Source organism: Gnatocerus cornutus, chromosome 9, assembly GCF_029298725.1.
Source record: "Gnatocerus cornutus isolate USDA-ARS CGAHR chromosome 9, icGnaCorn1.1, whole genome shotgun sequence".
Classification (NCBI taxonomy): Eukaryota; Metazoa; Arthropoda; class Insecta; order Coleoptera; family Tenebrionidae; genus Gnatocerus; species Gnatocerus cornutus.
In genome coordinates this window covers 8,164,923-8,187,198 of record NC_142241.1, presented here as the reverse complement: position 1 = coordinate 8,187,198, position 22,276 = coordinate 8,164,923, and the positions used below count along the sequence as shown (strand labels likewise).

The 22,276-nt window shown below is 35.8% G+C and overlaps 3 protein-coding genes across 7 annotated transcripts; 1 reads left to right on the top strand and 2 right to left on the bottom strand.

The window, feature by feature from the left end:
• Window positions 1-768: 768 nt before the first annotated feature.
• On the bottom strand, window positions 769-16,897 carry Rfx (regulatory transcription factor Rfx). 5 transcript variants are annotated; one of them, XM_088046644.1, is made up of 13 exons: window positions 16,593-16,897; window positions 16,264-16,517; window positions 15,562-15,721; window positions 15,221-15,389; window positions 13,064-13,114; window positions 7,893-7,992; window positions 6,889-7,096; window positions 6,623-6,736; window positions 4,436-4,920; window positions 4,081-4,385; window positions 3,614-4,034; window positions 3,408-3,567; window positions 769-3,361 (listed from the first exon to the last, which is right to left on the bottom strand). In XM_088046644.1, exons 3-13 carry the CDS (start codon window positions 15,685-15,687, stop codon window positions 3,233-3,235), a joined length of 2,268 nt encoding a protein of 755 aa, XP_087902770.1. In that variant the 5' UTR covers window positions 15,688-15,721; window positions 16,264-16,517; window positions 16,593-16,897; the 3' UTR covers window positions 769-3,232. The 5 variants fall into 5 exon arrangements, with proteins under 5 accessions (XP_087902770.1, XP_087902771.1, XP_087902769.1 ...); XM_088046645.1 differs by having other exon boundaries at window positions 16,264-16,514; XM_088046643.1 differs by lacking the exon at window positions 16,264-16,517.
• Window positions 16,898-16,928: 31 nt separating this feature from the next.
• On the bottom strand, window positions 16,929-20,778 carry LOC148168515 (glutamyl aminopeptidase-like). The gene is made up of 11 exons (XM_088046648.1): window positions 20,236-20,778; window positions 20,045-20,189; window positions 19,746-19,998; window positions 19,537-19,698; window positions 19,394-19,488; window positions 18,925-19,346; window positions 18,317-18,402; window positions 18,153-18,265; window positions 17,902-18,105; window positions 17,783-17,849; window positions 16,929-17,725 (listed from the first exon to the last, which is right to left on the bottom strand). Exons 1-11 carry the CDS (start codon window positions 20,700-20,702, stop codon window positions 17,580-17,582), a joined length of 2,160 nt encoding a protein of 719 aa, XP_087902774.1. The 5' UTR covers window positions 20,703-20,778; the 3' UTR covers window positions 16,929-17,579.
• Window positions 20,779-20,894: 116 nt separating this feature from the next.
• Window positions 20,895-22,186, top strand: LOC148168514 (uncharacterized). The gene is made up of 5 exons (XM_088046210.1): window positions 20,895-20,971; window positions 21,018-21,522; window positions 21,567-21,677; window positions 21,728-22,137; window positions 22,183-22,186. Exons 1-5 carry the CDS (start codon window positions 20,922-20,924, stop codon window positions 22,184-22,186), a joined length of 1,080 nt encoding a protein of 359 aa, XP_087902336.1. The 5' UTR covers window positions 20,895-20,921.
• Window positions 22,187-22,276: the final 90 nt, after the last annotated feature.

Genomic DNA, 22,276 nt, shown 5'->3' with positions numbered 1-22,276 from the left:
CATTATACAATACCTACTTGAATTGCTTTTTATTCAAATTAGCAATAATCACATGACCTTCAAGACCTGTCGATCTCTTATCTAAGCACAGTGAGTGGTAAAATTGTTAGAACATAAAATAGTCAACGCAAAAAAGAACCTTCAGATTGATTTTTACCCAATTTGCCATTTCCGATGTAACAACGTACCTCAACACCTTTGCATTATACAAACTGTCTCAAAAATTCATTTAAAAAAGTGTTCTGCGCCAGGAGATTCAAGATTAAAGTGGGAAGAAATCGAAGGAAATTAAAGAATATTTAGAGAGTTATGTACGCACATTCCTAAAGGTCAAAAACATATCCGCACGTATTGTATTCCCATTGGAATAAGGTTATATGGCCTCCATAAACTTATTTAACTTTGTTTAAGAGGTGCCACCCACCATAATTTGTACCATTGTTAAAATGATGGGGACGCTTGTAAATCAAAGGCCTGCTGTAATCCGGGGAAACAGCCAAATGTAAACTTGGTAGCCAGGCAAGAATTTTTAATTTATGATGGGGGTAGTTTGGATAATTTCCCTTATTGAAAGAGGAATGACTCCACAATAATAGCGTAAGCAATATAACCTTAAGAAACTGGGAATTCTATAACTTTTTTACAGAAAATATGAAAAACCGGTGCGAATTTCCTTGCACTCTAGATTATAGTGTGGGAAATGTAGTTAGTCGATTACCATGAAGTCTAATTCTAGAATCAATTAATTGATTTCGATGAAAGAAAAAGTTCAACAACACAAGACTAGTTTTATTAATAATTGTAATTACAAAATATGAAAAAAATATATTAAAAGTAGGACGTAAAATGTTACTTCTGCACCGGAATATTTGTCTTCTTAAAACACGGTAGAATCCTACAAATTTAGCTATTTCCCGAAAGTAAACAACCAAAAAAGACCTAAAATCCTTCAAAAAGGTTTAGGGTTACAAATGTTTACAAAAAGATTGAATATTTGATGAGGATTTAAGCTACATGTCGAAAAATTTTACGTAAACACAAGCGAAGCAAAAAAAAATCTTATAAAAGGAAGAAGAAACTAGAAAAAGCGTTAACTTATTGACGAATTCGATGCGTTTGCTTGTGAAATGATCTTCGAAAGCGGAAAGGAGGAAATACAAAAAAATCTCAATGACATTACCAAATTTATTCGCAACTAGGCTTGTGATATTCTGAAATCGTGCCGTTTTCTGCAAAAGGCATTGCTCATAACCTGTTGTGTAATGGGAGGTTTATTAGGTATTACTTAGACCAAAAAATACTCAAATTCGATCTTTCTTGGATTGTTGTTTTGAATTATTTGGATTTACAGAAGAAGACTTGAAATTGTTAGTGCAAGTTTAATTAGAAAATATCAATAATAAAAGAAAAGAAAAATACTGAGCAATATTTATCAGTGGTACAATGGAGAAATATTCAGTTATAAAAGGCGACAAGATTTTTAGCTCGTTTTCTATTCTCAGTTACTTACAATCTTTGAATCTACGCTCGTACAGGAAAGACAAGGTTGGTTCCAGTCGTCTAGTTGACTGCTTGCAGAGACATCACTGCATAAAAAAATTCTCCCTTATATCAAATAAAAAAAATAATATTTATAGACCATACCAACGCTCGACCATCTGTTTAATAAAAAAACTTAAAAATCAAAATGCATTATTATTAATAGTAGATTTTTGATTGACACAGGTTTTTTTATTATAGCAATTATTATCCTGATCTAATAAGGAAAAGCCATTTTAGGGTATCTAAAAATAAAGAGCTTTACCTCTTTTTCAATAATTTTAATATCGTTGTGGGAGTAATTTCCTTAATTTTTATTGGATTTTTAAAATGCCCAAATACCTGGCCCAAAAATGAAAAATCCATTTCGGGGTGTTTTTTCGATTGTTTTAAATGATTTTTGCATGCGCTAATTGGCTTGATCCATAAACAAAAAGCAATTTTGGGGTGTTTAAAAACAAGACATTTTATAAGTTTTTTCGATCGTTTTCAGTTGTTTACTTTCGAGCAACGCTAAATTTGTAGGATTCTATCCTGTTTTTAAGGACACCAAATATCCTGGTCCAGAAGTAAGATTGTATGTCCGACTATTAAAACATATTTGAGATCTAACAGTTGACTTATGCAAAACAACACAATTAAAATAACTTATACACAACTGTGATGAAATAAGCTGACTTTTATTATACTGACATCTACAAAAATACACAGATCTTTCTTTCTAATTACAATCAGTAGCAGTTAACTGAAAGTGAAGTGTCAAAGGCTACTGCTACTGAACTGAAAATAAACAGTGCATCCAGCAAATCACACATAGTCGATGAAGCACACAAATATTTCGTAAAATATTTGCAGAAATATTTTACAAAAATGCCACATTTATTTGGAAAATACAAAATTACGTTTTTTTTTACATAATCCAATGTACATCAGGCAACTGTATGAAAGTATCCCCGTCATATTTGTCGCAGTAGTAAAACAATAAACCATTTTACCCTGTTGCAATTGGGTTTCTGATCGGCCCAATTCAGATTGTTTCTGCGTGATTGATGGAACCTACTAGTGAGACAAGTTATGAACGGCAACTTTAGGGGCTTTTAAAGCGAGACACATCAAACACTTACTTGTACTGGTTAGAGGAATATTCATAACCCTGTAATCTGTTCAACTATTTATATTTTTAATGGATGGATTACACTTTTGAGCAATAAACTCGTTTAATTCTTTAGAAACAACGAAATTTTCCTGCAAACACAGGTTTAGAGAAAAAAGGAAAATAAATAAAACGACTTGCAAAGAAAAACAACAAATATTAACGTCTCAGACATCTGAAAAATAAAAACAATAAATAATCTACTAGTTCACGATATATACAGCAAAAAAACAACGAAATCAGTCCAACTTATGACGTCAAAGACTTACATTATAGAATTCCTTTAGTGGCAATGTACATATATGTTATATATACACCTATTGTCACACAAATTTGACGGCACTTATACATGCTTCAATAACCAATTGCACAAGTTCAAACATTTAAATTACACATCCTAAATACGTGACTGACTTAATAAATTAACGGAGCTGAAACCCAAATCAGAATGAAGAAAACAATGGTCCCGTATTCACCGAAAACAACGCATAAAAAACAAAGTCATTGAAATGTAACGATGAATTTCGTTCCTCTTGAAAGCTAGCTAATTTTAGCCCTTTTTGATAGGTGCTCGGTAGGACTCACACAGCCGAGTTTGGCGCTAACGCCGCCATTGCAAACGCCATCGTTGCCATAAACGGACAAACTATTTTGCATTATATCTTGTTTCTGAAAATCGCAATATTACAACCATTACATTAAACTTACAACTCACAATTCCTTCCAGAATAACGGCAATAGGAACGACACCAGTGGCTTCGGCGACTTGATGCTCAATCAAATAAAACATGTACTCATCATACAACAACCGTATCAAATGAAAAGACCCAAAACTCGCAGCTGATCTCAAAGTCAGATCTCGGATCACCATCGAACTACAACAAAACCTTCAAAACCTTACCGTCCAATCTTACCACCTACCTGTAAAAACTCCACTTTAGCAGAAACTGACGCGCGGCTTTCGAAAAACTCGGCTTTCCTTCGTACGGTTTCAATGCGCTTTTCACAACATTCTTTAACCATGAAGCCCACTGCTCGAGCGAATTCTGTTGCTGTAGGGTCAATTTGAAGTCGTTTTCGAACCGGGCGACGATCTCATTGTCGCACTGGCACACCCAAGATGCTTGTTCTCGAACACTATGAAAATCCACGCGATTCAAATCAGTCAACATCTGCGCTATTTGGGTGCTGTTGTGAAGAACAGCGCGAGCAGCTTGGGCTAGGTGGTTCAAAGAGGTATACCGACGCAAACTAGAGCTAAATGCCGAAACCGCCGTTAACTTTGCGCTCAGCATTCCTGCAGGAGCGCCAGTCATCGCGCTGGTTAGCCAGTTCTCAAGATCTACAAAGAGGAAAATAAAAATAACACAGATCTCGCGGTGACTTACTTTTAGCAAAGTTCCGGATCGACTGCGTTAGCGTTGCCGGAATCGGTTTAAGAACGTCTGGGACCAAAACTTGTATTAGATTCTGATAAAAGACGAGATCGACTTGTTTCATGAATTGTTGTACTGGTTCCAAGGAGCATAAGCAAAACAGTTTTGATTTCGAAAGGTATTTTTCCTCTTCGCATTCGTCGCCGTTGTTGTTATACTGTGATCTCCAAAACTCCCTCCACAGAGATTCGACTGTGGTAAACTCTAAACTTAATATGGCATCTAAGAAGGCTTCTAAGTGTTCTCTATAAATAGACCTGTAACAACCGAATCACATCTCTATCACACTCTCCGTGCAAAAACGTACTTCAGCGTATCAACATCTTCGTATCCACAATCATCCGGCAAAGACTCTGTGAAATGAATATCAGGAAACGCAGGAATCGCGTTGCTCCCATCCCCCAAGTAGGTAACATGCTGTGACAACACACTGACGGAAACAGAAGCATCTGAAGAATCAGTATTTCGTTTGAACGGGCGAACTGTTCCTTGCGCTTTCCCCGAAGAATTCGAAGTGTTTAAAACCACCCTGTTCCCGGACTCGTCCATGTTCATCAAAGATGATCCGGGTTTCACCCGGATTCCGTAGTAGTGGTACTTGGAATTACCTCTAGTACCCAGTCTCCGAGTTCGCAAACCGAGGAAAACAGATCTTATTAGTTTTCCAAAAGATGCTGCGTTCACCGGTTCGAGCTTATTTTCCGCGCAATGGCGCAAATAATGGGCGTATAGGGTGGAGCGTGGCAAAGACACGCCTTCGGCCGTTTCGTAATTTTCCAGTAACCATTGCACCTAGGAGGGATGTAAAGGAGGGATTAGAAACAATAGAGGATAATATGATTGACGTCGAAACATTCCTAACATTTGGATGGATGTAAAAAGAGTCTTGTTCTTGAATTAATCAATTAAATGCATTCGTTTCGCGAGTTACAGTGGAAATTCCGGGGAAAATGTCAACAAGAGAAGCAGTCGTCTTCGAAGAAAGCGCTCTCCAAAAAAATCCTAACAAAGCGAAATTTCGCTTCCGAATCAGTGACTCACTTCTCCAGTTTAATGCAAACAAATAAAAGTATCATTTTAATCGAGTGCTGCTCCGGAAAAAAAACTGGTGCAAAAAAGCAATAGAACTATTACTATTAGCAACCGATTACTTTTTTATAACCGAAAATGAGAGAAAATAACATTATGAACTGCGTGAGTTGATTTATTTGCATGATTTTTGTACTAAAACCGTTTATTGATAAAGCGATTTATGAACAATTTCATGAGCGCATCAGGTGGATGCAGATAGATATTGAAAACCATTCGATTATTATTATGAAATGCTCGTTAAATAACTATAACGAGTACAAAAACTACTCAACCTCTGATCGTGTGAAACAATCCCGCGGGTACTGGAAACATGGTTTTATGCGAGTTATTTCAACATGTAATTAAAATGGTATTCTCATTATTAATACACAACATCGATGATCTGACAAGCAAACGTAAGCGACTTCAACATGTTTTTACAGGAGACCAAAAAAATTGATTTTAATCTAATTAAGTTGATATGTAAAGTACAGTAGACTCTCGATTATCCGAGTCTCCGCGTTATTCGTTTTGAATTCCTCCGCGTTATCCGATCTTATCCGGAATTTTATACGAGTTTTTCCAGAAAATGAATAATTTACACCAAAAACGTTGTATTTGCTCTGGTGTCTAGAATTGCAGTTCTGTGTATGCATGCAAATCTAATATAACTGCGATATAACTGGTAGCCCAGTCAACAAAGACAATGAAATCAACATAATTCGAAAAGTTTTGCAATTTTTGTCAATTGTACAACAAATAAAAACAATAATAAGTTGATTTTTTGTGTAACATTATTTATCTCAAACACTCTTCGCATTATCCGAGTTTTTTCTTATCCTAGCAAGGGCTGGTCCACATTAGATCGGATAATCGCGCGTCTTCTGTATAGAGTTAATTGATGCACTCAAACTAATATATTTTTTAAATTTTTTAAAGTTACATTTTTATGTATTTCAAACATGAAAATTTTCTTAAAATTTGTCACTTACGTCAATTTTTGCAGTCAAACAAAGAAGCAAATCTACCCAGAAAGTGGTACTTACGTTAGCGTAACCGACAATTTTAATGACATCTAGCACATAAGTAATCAACGTTCATCTTCAACTTTGAATAATAAGAAAACGGTTATTTTGGGAGAAACATTTCTTAATCAGAATTGTGTAGCCTACGTTGGAGAACCCAATGATAATAAAAACTCGTTTTCAAATTTTTGACGCTTACGTTTGTCAGATTATCGACGACAAATTAAATTAGTAGTTTCTACCCTGTAGGAGAATATCTAGACCATAACCAAAATTTCATGCAACCAAGCCATAGAATCCCCAGAAAAGCACCCCCATGCATGCAAACCAAAATTTCGTCGATTGCCGTTTATGAATGAGCCACGATAGTGCAATGTCAACCCGCAAACGCAACTTACGGTAGCAGGCGATACTCGGGTGGCATGTCCTAATGCAGATCCAACATCTTCATTTGCAACCTGACCTGTGGTTTGAGCAGCATGCACTGTGGCAGTAGCTACATAGTTCGGTTCCTGCGCCCCGTTAGTAGGAAAAAAAGAAAAAAAGCACCAAGTTAAGGCAAAGTCTTAATAGATTAAATCACAAAGTGTTCTATATCTTTTTTTCTAAGAGATTAATTAAAAAGGATCAAAAGAACTCGTTTAATTGGTTAGAAGGGACTTACGGCGTTTGTAGTTTGGGGTGAGTTTCTCGTTGATGCGATCAGTGTATCAGGATCTACTGTTTGTTGAACTACATAGTGACCACTGGTGGTACTGTAACCGACAGTTCCTGCTGAGGCTGAAGATCCTGTGTTGGTAGCAGCGTAATATTGGCCTTGTCCGGCTGAGTACAGAGTGGTTGTTTCTCCCACGGTGTACACCGGATACGCCCTGGTTAGTTTAAGAGCAAAAAGAATATTTTTAATAACAATTTTAAATGTTTTTTTGTAATAAAATTTTGGGCCAAATGTGGTTGCGATTTTTCATACCATTTCCTGAATTTCTAAATGGATCAAATATGAAATGAAAGCGCAAAAATTCTCAGAGTCTGAAAAACCTAAGAAACTAAAGGATGAAAACCTGAAAAACGAATTTACTGAATCTTCTTACGAACCTGAACCTGAGGGCTGAGAATATAAGAACCTTAAAAATTTTAGAATTCAAGGACGGCATAACTTTCAAAATTTCGAAACCGAGCAAATATTCAAAAATCCAAGAATTTGAAGCAAGAATCTCCATGCTGTTTTTTCATTAAATTTTCCTTTGCAAATTTTTGTTAATTAAAAACTGAAAATGTGAAACGTGAAGAAGTTAAGGTATCAAATTAATTTTTAATGAGTAGTTTATCCGCCAGTGCAATTCTCCTGAAATTCACTAGTAAATACAGTTTTTTAAAAACAGTGAAAATGAAAAAATGTTTGTATTAATTCCGACGGTAAGAGGGATGCTCTGGCACTAATTAACGACCCTCCATTCAACGGTAAACAACAAGCAAGTTCAGAAATAGCAAAATATTATGTTACCAACGATGTTTTTCTTGACATAAATAGGATCTTCTATGCCATGTTGTTAGACACAAAGAATTAACGTCTGCCTAGAAGTATTGGAGTCCATACATTGATTTTGTTACCCAAAACTCGCATTGACATTGACAAAACCGGTGAAAAGAAAAAACTAAAAAACTTACATTTGTGCCTGCCCACTGTTCGTTTGTGTTGCGTAAATCTCAGGTTCCACATACTGTATATGATAACCTTGGTGGGATGCCACTGTGTCACCTTCTGCAACTGAAATTACAAAAAATAACAATCCGCACCCAATCTTTCACGTAATAAAATAAAAAACTAACATCCGTAACACTTATTATTATACATCCACTTTTCCTCCTGCTTCGAGCAGAACATCTTCTATGACAACGATGGACCAACTGCCAAAGATCATGGCAGAAAAACTCATAATAATGAACGCATCCTTCTGGAAATAACACGATGTATCATCCCCTACCTGTCGCGTCATCCTAAATCCGACATATCAAAGCGATACACCCCATGTAACAGACATGATCAAATAAGAACACGGATAATCTACTAGGTACAGGTGACTCGTGACCGACACGTGCTGTATCAGGTAATTCGGTACGCACGTGGTTGGTATAAAAGGGCAGATGCGATTCTTCCCCTGCAGGTAATGCAACCCTTCAGAAGAATTATTTAGGGTGAAGTTATAAAAAACGACGAGATGAAACTTGGGAAAAAAGCGTTAGTGTTGCGAACGAGATCATATTCGTTTCAGTGGCTGGAGATTTGAGTGTATCCCACATTCATAGACTCACTAATAATAGACACTTATTTCGATATTAATTTTTAGTAATAAGCGAGTGTTTATTAATTTCCCGTCAATCGTGCACCCACTAAAATCTATAATAATTGAAAAAGTATTATATTACGAAATCAAACATGCACAGCAAAAAAAAAACCTTTCCGCCGATAATCAAACAATTATCTAATTCAAAACATTCAAAACAGCAATTATATTAAAACGTCAACTTGCAAAATAATAATTAAACTGACTATCCAGACTTTTGATTTAAAAATCCAGGACCGTTTTTTGCCGAACTTAAAAACTTGATTTTCATGTAGAATTTTGGTCCTTTAGCGACTTCCTTTTTGTACAAAATGCACACAAGATCTGTGTTGATGTTTATCTTAATGCAACAAAAAAAGTTTAGCCCTTGACGTCGGTAGATTGTCAATAAAACAGGGGCTTCTGGATTAAAATACATAGATGTATATCTGAAAGGTAAAGATAATGATCTATATTGATCTAAACTATGAGAGTAATAATTTTTACCGCAGACAAAAACGTGCTAAATCGGATGCTATTCGTGATTCATCCCGTATAATTTTGTACTTAAAAAAGTCCGTTGGTTCTTTAGATAAAATATCCAAATTCAGATTACCGCAAAATTGGAATATAAATAATAATCACAACAAAATCAATGACAATACGGCGATAATTAAAGCGTCAAACGGCGTTGCTGGAAATAAAATTCAGTTAACATCGATATTGGATTTACTGACTGTTAAGTCATTTGCAAAGTAAGAAGAGAAAAAAGTGCCTAGATGATGATATCAAGATCATCAACAAGACTAAAAGACTACAAGCAATTCTCTAGCTCTTAAGCAACTATACAGGGTGAATAAAGTCCAAAGATTTTTAACCCCAATATCAGATATCGCTGTAGATAACACTGCGCGACAAATTTAAATTAATTTTAAGTACCCATTTCAAAAGTTGGTGTTTTCTGATCTAAACAAAGTGCCAAACAATATCTTCACCTTAAAAACTTCGTATCACGTACCATATTTTTATTTTGTCATTTTGAAAAATAATTAAAAAACATAGAAAAGAGCTTATTTTTTCAGGTATATTTAAGATATTAACGTGAGTTATGGTCATAAAGATTCAAAATTTATGAGAAAAAACGAGAATTAAAAAAAATGATAAAAATCTATGCAAATCATCACTGGTTTGAACCGCCTACTTTGATGCGAATTTCACACTCACAAAAATTCGTGCTTTTGACACTAGTTTTGAATAAATTGTACTAGAGCCGTGTAACAATTTTTATTTTAAAAACAAAAAAGTTTAATACCTACAATATACTGCATAACCTACTTGATTTAAAAAATAAATTTTTAAATAATTAAAAATCGGTATTCTTGATGACTTCTAAACGCGACGTGATAGAGACTTGCGGTAAACGACATGTCTTATAAAAATGTGGGCTACTTATTGCACCTAACAGTTTTTAGGGTACCAAAACCTTGTCACGTAGTATAATGATTGTGCAAAAAAAATCGAAATTAGAATGGGGCAAAACTCCCACGGATTACCCGTTATTTGACACTTATGGAACTGTTTTCCCATAAAGCCTCATTTCCACGGTCCGTTCTAGAGAGAACAGAATTTGATTTACGATGGAATTTGAGTTATTGCACCATATTTTGCGGTCAGAAAATTTGCAAATCCTATTGCACCCTTGGCTTACAATCCTCTGTTCCGATTCGGGCGGACAAGCTGGTTGAAACGCCGAACCACCGCACGGACATTTGATAATAACCAACAAGTTTAATTACTCCAATTCTTTTAATTTGAACACTATTTGTTTATTATAATATTAATAAGGTAAACAACACATACCTACATATAAATGTGGATTAATTTTAAAGATGGCGATAAATCTAGATGAACGTACTTATTTCCAGCATTGAAATTTACAGAATCATTGTATGAAAACAGGCGTCAATGAATGCAGGTAAGTACGTTTCTTATCTCTGTGAGTGGATTTACTCTTTTGAAATAACCGACAGGTCTGTATTTTTGTGGATTTGATCAGTTATTACCTGAAGATTTGAATTTTTAATTTCGTTCAATAAATTGAATTTTCTGGTTATTAGTGAAAGTTAACATACCAGACATATCCAAGTAATAGGTAACTTGAAGTATAAATAAAATGAAATAAATTCAGGAACATTCTGTTCTGGTTCAAATGAACGAACCATCTTGTCTGTTCGACATCGGTTCGGCGGACATTTCAACGCAGAACCAGGACAGAACGCACCGGACAGTTCAACACAGAACGCACAGAATCATTGAAATTAGCCGCTCCTTTGGAGAAAACTTTGCAAATTAACAATGCATTTTAGAATTTTTGTTTCACGTTAAGTAGGAATAAATAAAATCTTAATTTAAATTGATGATTTCTGACATTATTTTACTGGTGGAAAAGTTATTTTAACATCAATTCTGGGCGTTCTATTTTTTGTTCTACGTTGAAATGTCCGCCGAACCGATGTCGAACAGACAAAATAGTTCGTTCAATTGAAGCAGTAAACTTTGTATTGTAGGTTAGATTCAATTCATAGAACGAAATTAAAAATTCAAATCTTCAGGTAATGAGTCGGACCAAATCTACTAAAATACTACCTGTCGGTTACCTCAAAAGGGTAAATACACTTACGGAGATAAGAAACCTACCTACCTGCATTCATTCTAGCCTGTTTTCATACAATAATTTTGTATATTTTATTGCAATATTAGCTTAATGTTAAAATAACTTTTCCACCAGTAAAATAATGCCAGGAATCATCAACTGAAATCCAGTAATCTAATCCAGTAATTTCTATCCTATTTAACGAGATTAATTATAAAAAAATTCTGAAATGCATTGATTTTTTGCAAAGTTTTCTCTAGAGGAGCGTCTAATTTCAATGATTCTGTGCGTTCTGTGTTGAACTGTCCGGTGCGTTCTGTCTTGGTTCTGTGTTGAAATGTCCGCCGAACCGATGTCGAACAGACAAGATGGTTCGTTCGTTTGAACCAGAACAGAATGTTCATGAATTTATTTCATTTTATTTATACTTCAAGTTACTTATTACGTGAATATGTATGGTTAAGTTTCACTAATATCCAAAAAATTCAATTCATAGAACGAAATTAAAAATTCAAATCCTCAGGTAATAACCAAATCCACAAAAATACAGACTTGTCGGTTATTTCAAAAAGGTTAATCCACTCACAGAGATAAGAAACGTACATAGCTGCATTCATTCCCGCTTGTTTTCATACAATGGTTCTGTAAATTTCAATGCAGGAAATAAATTGGTTCATCTACATTTGTCGCCATCTTTATTAAAATTAATCCACATTTATACGTGTTATTTACCTTATTAACATTATAATAAAAAATTAGTGTTCAAATTAAAAGAATTGGAGTAATTAAAACTGTTTAGTTGTCACCAAACGTAGCAGTCCGTGTGTTGGTTCGGCGTTTCAACCAGCTTGTCCGCCCGAATCGGAACAGAGGATTGTAAACCAAGGGTGCAATAGGATTTGCAAATTTTCTGACCGCAAAATATGGTGCAATAACTCAAATTCCATCGTAAATCAAATTCTGTTCTCTCTAGAACGGGCCGTGGAAATGAGGCTTAACTGCAAAAACCGTGCAAACAAAAAAGTTTACGCTCGTTCTTATCGAATTTGTTTAATTTTCACTTAATCACTGATTTTAAACAGAACACAATTCAAAATTAGGTATTGCAAATAAATGAGGTTCTCAAAAAGGTCAATCTTCATTTTGATTGGTTCATATGGGTAACATATTACGACTCGCTTCAAGACCAAACTAAAACTTTAATTAGAAACGAAATAATATAAAAGTTATTTGAAGTTTGTTGGTCAGTCCACGATGTCATCACGCGTAAATTCAGTTTCAACCGCAAACAAGACACTTTTTATAAGTTTGGGTTCATCACAACAGTTTTGAAGAAACCATTGGCAAAGAATAAAAAAATCTAACTCAAAATAATCCAAATTTGAACAATTTGGCACTGTAAAACCAACATATCTCTGACCTGACGGGAGCTCCAATAACACGACATTTTTTGCCACTTGTTAATTAGCGTTTTTATTACCAACTTTTCGATGGTTTGGACTGAGATTGATATTGGTATTAGAACATCAGTTATTCAGTACAACACGGCGATTTTTGGAGAAAACTTGAATCTTTTTTTTTCGGAAATGGTGACGTTTCGGAATACAAAATTTGGCCATTATGTCAAACTGTGTTGTCTGATACTGGAGTTAAAATCTTTGCATTTTATTCAGGTTCACCCTATAGAACGTGTAGTTATCTGATAGACACCGCGGTTTATAGCTTTTTATCTAATAAAAAATCGCGCGGCATTCGTATTGTACAAATCATAAAAATATGAGAAAACCTGTTATGTTTCGCTAAATGTCTACATGGACAAAACAACATGCAATAACATTTAGAAGAAAGACAGGTGCTCTTACCTACTGCAGGCTGAACTGGTGTTAAAGAAGCGTATGATCTAGCCGCAGCTTCTGTTAGCGTTAAAATATCACGTACATTGTTATTAATTGGAAAGAACTAGTTTTAAGAGTGAAATGCAAGACGCATGCAAGATTTTGCACTTTCGGTGTAGTTTTACTGCACCATTTGTGGCGGGTTAGGAGTTGTGTAATTTATCAAACATGACAGACAACACAATACATTTATTTTCGATAGAATTTTTGTCTAATTTGTTTTTGTATTCGAAAATGTGGACTCCATTGCGTTAACAAAAGTGAAACTATTTGGTCCGAAATAAGATGTTTGTTTGCGTTTAAGAATTTTAAAAAATTGTCCTCTCAATAATGCCCTTTTCCAACATTCATAAGTTTTTCTGAGCATAGTGAAGTACGTTTTAATCGTATTGTTACATTAATTGACAGTTTGTTTTAGTTCAAGATAAAACCGTTCGACCATCTAGGAAACCCCGATGCTGGAGAAAAAGGGGAAAATGAAGAAGAGAAATACACAGGGTGATAGGTAACATTACGGTCATAGACTAATGGCTAATTAAGAAGGGTAAACTATCTCAAAATCCGTTATCATTTTTAATTTTTTCGTTTTATTTAAAAAGATACGAAGCTTTAAAATCGTCCATTCAATGCAATTTTCATTATTGCGAAAATCCAAGCAGTCTTTCGATTAAATGAATAATCTGTCGCTAAAATCAGTGGCATAAATAAGAGGAAGAAACAGTAGTGCAATTTTGTTTTAAAAAAGAACAAAAAACTAATTTTCAATAAATCTTCAAAATGACAATACAAACATAGAACAGCCATAATAGCGATAACTCTATTGTGCTCCAAATAAGTTTATTTTCATAATAATTGAAGCGTTTAATGGATACTGAGGTCGGGTAAAATTCAGATGTTTGATTGGTGGTAAATAAAGCCTATCCAGGCCAAAAATTAAACTGTTGAACTACTGATAGGATGTTATTATAACTACGAATAATAGGCACTTAATAATTATTATTAACCTACAAGAGGTAATCTGTACCCACAATGTAAAGATATTTTGTAGACTGCGGATGCATTTAAAAACATAAAAACATATAAGCAAACCACTGCAAAAGTAGTCTACAACTGGCATCAGTGTTATTTTTTTCTTTTGTTTTATTAATGTCATTGTAAGCCTACAAAATTATAATTATGCCTACTTTGAAAGCCTGTTTTACACAGCTCAATTTTTGATAAAATGTGGTCCAAGACTTGTACGACTGTGTTTTGACCGTCACTGTATGTAAATGAAGAAAGGACAATGAAGACAAACAATTTGATTTGCCAATAGTTTTTGGAAAGTCAATTTGAAGAAAAAAATCGGCAGAATAACCCCACAACCGCAATTAAATTACTTTCTCACGTGTAAGTGACATTTTTTTTATGCTTGAGAATTAGTAGCAACTTTTACCTTGTAACTTTGTCTACAAAGAGATAACTGAATAAAAAGTGGGTAGCGGGTGGTGAAAAATTTGCGTTAATTAGGCAAAAGTGAAAATTAAAATACCGTTTTACTCAGAATTTCATCAATATTTTTAATCTCTTGACTTTTTAGATTTGATTGACTCTTCGTAACTAAAATAGGATAAAGTGTCAGTTTGCCCCCGTAAGGTCCCAATTCACGATAAAATATCTTAATGACATTTCTAAATGTACTTATTGCGATATACATAAATTTGAATATTGAACATTTTATGCAGAATAGACCATTTTGTATTTTATTGTGGTAACATTAGTTTTCACTTACAAATTTGCCCATTTTACTGAAATACATTGAGATTAATCCTGGAACAAAACCTTATTTGTTCAAAAAAGGTGTAAATTGAGAGAAAGGACCAACTTTTCAAAACTTGTTCTCAGTCAGCAAACGAACATCTACAAATGGAGACCTCATTTAAATTTTTTTTTCATAGATTTTTATATTTCAATTGGCATTGTATTATGGATTAGGCAACCAATTATACACATTTAAATTCATAAAAAATGAGGTTATAGTTGATTTGTGATCAATTAACTGTTTTCACATGAACTTTAAATTTAGTCAATTTATCTAACTTAATTCTAATTTAAGACTACTCAAGAAGCAGTTTTGGTACTTGCCTGTGACAGTAATGAAATGTGGAGAACTCTGTGCTATGGTATCAGTATCATGTGAATCTCCTTGTTGTTCTGCTGTGGCAGTGCTCTCGTTGCTAGATTCAGCAGCCTGTTCCAGTGCCGACACGTCAATTACCGGCACTCCGTTAACAATAGCCCCCCCAGCCGTCGACTATATCAAAACAGAATACGAAAGAAACATCAAGTTATTAAGATGTAAAAACACAGTCACTTGTTACAATGAAGAGAAACTGAAGAAATAAGTTGAAATCAATACTAGCAAAAGGGGGCCCACAAGAATCAATAGACCACGTAAAGGTAGTGTGTGCAAAAGTCGCTATTACCTGGTGCAAACTAGCAGGCAGTACGATTAGCTGGGTAGCTTGTGTTTGGGCCGGGGGTGAAGTGGCTGGAGTTGGAGTGGGAGGGCTGCTGCTGCCTCCTGCTGCAAATCGAGCTGTAGTTGCCATGACTGCGTTTCCAAGGCTACTCCTGATGCTCTCTCTGGAACAACCAATCGGACAGGTAGAGAGGTATCGAAGAATGCACTGTTCGGCTTTCACTGAATTTAGATTCACAACTCCTGGCCAAATAATCCGCTCAAATACTGTAAATACAACGCCGCCAGGTGTAGTATGTAATGATAAAGTACGTCGGGGTGCAACGAGTCCGTTATAATTGCCAGTATCCACCTGGCCCTAGATAATTGGGCAGGTGGGTGAGTCATGCAGGTGGAGGGAGGCACGTGAATATGGGAAAGCGCGATTTTTTCAACACTCCCTAGGCGCGGATTATTTGGGGTGCAAGACTGGCACGGCTTGGTACCAAGAGGTGGCTATATTGCTCCCATATTTATGACTTGAGACTGAACAATTGGAACACTTCTTAAAGCGACCCTTGGCGCGGGAAGCCATCTCTATAGCGACCCACCATGGTAACAAATCTGGGGGGTGAAATCACTTTCGCTGTATCACTTTCTGGAGATCAATGTTCTAGCATAAACACCACTTCCCCTTATTAACTGATTTGTCGCTCTGATAACTCACCTCTTTCTGGATTACCAACATTTCTCTAAAACAGAAGAATGTTCAATTTGCGGGCCCCGACTGGGGGCCTAATCAACGAGGAATTGGATCACCTGCCAAGTTAATTCGACGTCAAAGTCGGGGGCGGCTGGCCCCCTAATTTAGTGCCCTTTGAATCGGCGAAACTAATTTAAAGTTATTAATAGCGTCTCGAGTTTGCGGCGATTTTTATACGTCGGTGGCGGCGACGGGCGGGGGCGGGGGCTGTGAACCTACTGGTGCACTGTGTAAGTAATAGTGTGCCGAAAAACAGTACAAAACACAAAAATACCAAGCAGTTTCGGCTTTACCTAATGTTGCTATGTTGTTGTATCGGTTGCTAAGGCAGTCTCCAAGGATACGAAAATGAATTCCTCCGCTTTGACAGCTGCGGATTTTCAGAAACACAATCAACAACGCTCAGCTGATTGCCACTCGCTGCAGAGGTTCTCCTGATACAACACCCAACACTTTCCTCATTTTTAGCGACCAACTTATTATTAACACACTCGAACTTAATGTTATTGATTATTTAACGCAAGGAGACCTCCATTGCCGGTAAAGTAGGAAACTGTATTGTTAAGCTAGCTTCACGGCGCGGCGCGGCGGCAGCCAGCGCAATGCAATCAATAACGCGCCCAAAAACGAACAAAATAAAGAACAAAACCAAACCTCCAACCCGCTGAAGACGCGATGCAATCCTAGAATTCCAAGAAAATCAAAAACTCTGTGACCAATAACGCAGAAGGCGTCAATAAAGTAAGATTTGGAATGTCAATCTGATACTTATATTTGAATCACTTACCTCACGCGGATTTTTTTCTTATCGATGCGAATCCCACAATAGCCACGTTATCTTGACGATGATAATCTCGAAATTACACAAATCAGAACTTTGTTCGCCTTCGGATAACTTTAGTTATTTGTTACCAGGGCGACGGTCAAACTGGTTGCTAGGTAACGCATAAACAAAGTAACCTCGTCGGTACCAACCGTTTTTAATTTTATTATGGTAATGCCGGGAAATAGAACCAACGTCTTTTTGTTAAAAACAAAAGTTTTATCAATAATATTAATATTTTTAATCTTTTTTTGCTAATTTTTTATATGGCGAAAAATAATTCTTAAACATTGTTATTCTTTTTTTTATGCTTTTTTATCCTTTTAGAAATTTAAAAGCATTTTCATCTAATTAATCGAACTTTTGTCGTTTAAAATTATTATATTTGCATAAAATAACCATTCTTTAACAACGTGTACGATGTGTCGTACAATTATTTTATTCTTATTGTAATCTTCTACTGAGTGCCAACACTCGGCGTTGACTCATTTACAGATTTCGTAGAATTGGCGTAATATTGAGGACTTTCTTGTTCCAACCAATCTATGCATTTCTTCACCTGCTCACTTTTCGGGGGCATTTCATCCGAGCTAAAATTAGGTTCTACAAAACAGTTAAAACTTTCAGTGATGCATGTGAAGTATTACAACCAATTTATACCTAATGGCAAGATCTTTGTTATATACCTGAATCTTCCTGATCTCTGTTTCACTTTTTCAAAGAATCTCTATAGAACAAGTATTACAATTTGTTTTTTATTTTATTGAATAACAACTTACCTTCAGTCTGTATGTTGCTACTTTATAATCATTTATAAGTATTTTCAGACGTTGAAATGTGGTTGCAGCTATTTCCACATTAAAGCGCGGTTGCTTGCTCACCTCCCAAAGGTATTTTAAAACTACATCACAGGACCCCATTTCTATCTCAAACATCGCAATGGCATCAAAAAGCAGATGATCTCTTTCGTAATGTTTTAAATCCTAAAAAAAAGAAAAAAAAATCAAGTTTATCCAGAGTAGTGACTCACCTGACTGTGTTTTATAAGTTTATCCCACAGGGTGTCACTATAGACCACTCTGTAATACCCAATGTGTTCATGGTTGAGTTTTATCCATTGCGAGTTATTTTTGGATAGTTGAACTAGAAAACATAAAGGAAACAAATGATCAAAAAAATTTTAGAACATCATACTTTTTTCCATATCTTTTCGAAACCAGATAGAACGGGGGCTTGGTTCTAGGTCTGTGATATAACTTATAGGAATGGTCCATTTATGACTAGAAATGAGCGTTCTAGTATTCTTACATATTTCAATTAAAATGAATTCGCAGTCGGTTGGTAGCATTGTTGTCTATCGAGTGTTTGACATTTTACGGTTGCAGTACTTTAGCCTAGATTAGACTATTCATATGAGAAAGAATTTTTAGATCCTTTAGTTCTCTTAAATCTTTTACATACTTTAGGTCTTTTAGATTCTTTAAATCTCTTAGATCTTTATATAGATTATTTAGATCTTTTAGATCCTTCAGATCCTTTAGATTTTTCAGATCGTTCAGATCTTTTAAGTCCTTTAGAACCTTTATATCTCTTAGACCATTTAGATCCTTTAGATCCTTTAGATCCTTTAGATCCTTTAGATCCTTTAGATCCTTTAGATCCTTTAGATCCTTTAGATCCTTTAGATCCTTTAGATCCTTTAGATCTTTTAGATCCTTTAGTTCCCATAATTAACACGTTTGACATAACAAGCAGTGCTACCAACAAACCCCAAATTTCAAAACCCAGTTAAACCAACTTACCCAAAAGGCCCTTTTTTACCATCGTTCTCACCAAACCGCGGTACACTTTGATACAACACGTAATTTTCTTCATTCTCAAAGACACTAATAACAGGAAACTGATTTTGATAAAGATAACTAGCCAGAAACTCGCGTACGGTATCATCAGAAGTAACATCCAAGACAATACTCAAAAAATCGTCAGTAGTTGCCACACCAAACGCATGTTTCCTGATGTACTCAACCAAAATTTGATGTAATTTTTTTTTCCCTATCGTCGCTTCTAACATTCGCAGGATATTCGTCCCTTTAATGTAAGTAACATCATTAAAATTGTCTCGGATTTTCTCAGGATCTTCTTGAAAGTTAATCACTGGAAATGTAGGATTGCTTTGTTCGTAATAAAAAAGATTTTCCGAATAGTCCACTGGAAAGTGTCGTGACTAAAATCAATTGTGAATCGAACTATCGGGATCAAATGGAAGCAAACCGCATTGTTATTCAAGACGCTTTCTTCAGCTTTCAGCGACATAAAAGTAGCAAAGCTCTCTTGTAACCAAATATCGTCCCACCACTCATTCGTCACTGAAAAATCAACGATAAATTGTTAGAACGAAGCATTCGAAATTTTACCGAGATTTCCGAACCAGAAATGGGCCAATTCGTGAGCTATAACACTCATTTTTTGAGCATCTTCGTAAATCAATTCGTCCGAAGAAACGAGACTTGTGTTAAAAGTCACTAAACCCCAGTTTTCTGTAGCTGAAGTGTCGATTCGATCAAAACCTAGAAAATCTTTAGAAAAGATCATTAGGTATCGTTTTGATACTATTAGTACCGACCGATTTTGGGTAACGTGTAGTTAAATTGAGTGTAATTCGCATAAAAATTTACAACTTTGCTAGCAAATTCTAAAAGCTTGGTATCGTTTTTGGACGAGTTTTCACAGGAATATATTCTAAAAGGAAGACCTTCCGCGTTGGTGTACGACACCGTGCTAACATGAGATGTAACAGCAAAAGACAGTAAGTATGTGGACATTAGAGGGGTACTTTCGAAGTTATGAGCAACTCCTTCTGACGTGTTGTACGTTTCCTGCAAAGAAGATAAGAACTGACTGGTACTTCTTTGGGTGTCTTACTTTGGCTCTCATATTAGACAAAGCTATGAAGGAGTTGTTAGGTACTACCAAGTTCAACTGAAACTTTGCTTTGAAGGCTGGTTCATCGAAACACGGGAAAACTGTTCTGGCATAGCCTGTCTCGAAATCCGTAGCTACCACAGGTCTTTAAAGAATTATACCAAAAGAAACAAAATTTACTGAGTACTCACTTCACTTCTTCGTTAGTACAATCAACTCGGAACAGTCCAGCTGTGGGTTTAGAGTACTTCCCTTTAAACTTAAAGTAAAGAACGTGAGATCCTGGTGGGAATAGTTGTCCTCCTTTGCGAACAATTCTTAGAAGCTCAAAATCTAAGAACTTATATCCGAAATCTTCATTCGCGGCTGTACACCACGACCGATTCCTCATATCTTGAACACGTTCCGAATCGAAATAAACACTTTTTAGTGTTAAATAAGTACTATTAGCGTGAAGTTCAACAAACTCCACGGGAGTTGAGATTTTAACGTGCATAAAAACCTCGCCGGTGAAGACATCCTCGTCGAATTGGGGATGGATTTTGAGCGAGTAAAATGTGGGTTTGACTATGGTAGACAAACGGTACTTCTGCGGGGCACAAATTGGTGCTGCCGTGACACTAAAAGTCAAAATTAGTGCAAATAAAGCGCGATTCATGTCGACACCAAACGCGACACTGTCAAAGTATGCTCGAAAAGATTTTCATTACCTTTGTATGGTAATCGTTAACAGGCTTGTTTCTATTTAACCAAGGCTAAATTTAACATCCTTGACCTTGTGCAGACAACAAAAATTGTAAAATCAAGTTACGCAACTTCACATTTTTGTCACCAAAATGAGATAATTTAACTGATATGCGGATCCGAAAAAAATTACATGAGAAAGGCATTAAACAAGAAATTGTCGGGTCCTTCTAAGCTAGTCGGGTACGTGTCATATCGTCTCTTCTTTCATTCTCATGAAACTTTACAGAAAAGTCTTTCAACGTCAAAAATCTTGTAATGTCGCACCACAAATGACCGACAGGTCGTCTAATTTACTTCAAGAAGTTGAGTCTTTGAGAGGGCAAGTCAACAGTTTGAAGGATGCCCTCAACTCTCTGAAGCTAGACACTGAAAACAAAGAAGTTAAACTAGCGAAACTTGCGAGAGAAAAAGAGAAGCTTTCGATGAACCTCTCCAAGATTACGAGGTCTAATAACCACCTAGTGCAACAACTCGAAGATGAGAGACAGTTCTATTTTAAAGAAAAAGAGATGTATTGTCAAGAAATGAACGAATACAAAAAACTGAAAAGAGCTTTAAGCAGCTCAAACATGACTACGCGGAGCGACAATGGAGAAATCGAGAAACTAAAGAAAACATTGGAGGATACGCTTCAGACCAATTACAACCTCAGCGTCAAGTTTTTGAGGATGAAGGAAACAAAGACTCGTTTGTGCAAATCGCTGTGTAAAGCAGAGGAAGACCACAAGTTGGTATGTATCAACATCTTTGACCCGATTTTGGTTAATTTCAACAGGTCGTAACCGATTTAAAGAGGAAGCTCGATACTTTAACAACCGAACTAAAAGAAATTCTCAATCAAAAATTCGACGCTCCTCTCTCCCCAAGTAATAAAAAATACTTGCAAGTTAGTCGAGGTGTTCATTTAATCGTCAAAGCTAATTCTTTGCGTTACAGCTCGTGAACTACAACAGTTCTTTAGTCTACGAAAACTTGCACTTGCAGACGCAAGTAGACCAATTAAGTCTAAGATTAAAACGCGATAAAATCTACCGAACAAAAAGCGAAACCAGCAGTAGAACGCACAGAGGAAGGTCGTCACGAAACTGTGACAAAGTAATCAAAATTTTTGAACGAGAAAAAAAAGCGAGTCTTCCCACACTGACAATCTTGAATGAGAAAGAGATTGGTTTGAAACATCCCCAGTCAGAAAGAGGATTGCAGTTGCCTGTTGTAAACGAGTCGAAGTTGGAAGTTTTCCAAGTTTCCGGAATTCAGTCGCGGAGTTCGGAAACCGAGCTGGATGGGAGGAGGAAAAGAAGTCGATCCGCACCGAAAATTGTACAAAGTGTTACTTTTAAGCATTCGTAATAAAGTGTTTTTGTCGTTTTTTTTCAATTTTGTTTTTTTAGTTAATCCGAAAAAAAAAAATTTTTTTTAACTTATTTTTATGAAAATTTGTAATTTTAGTAGCTTTAACGCCATTGTCATAAAATGTGGACATTT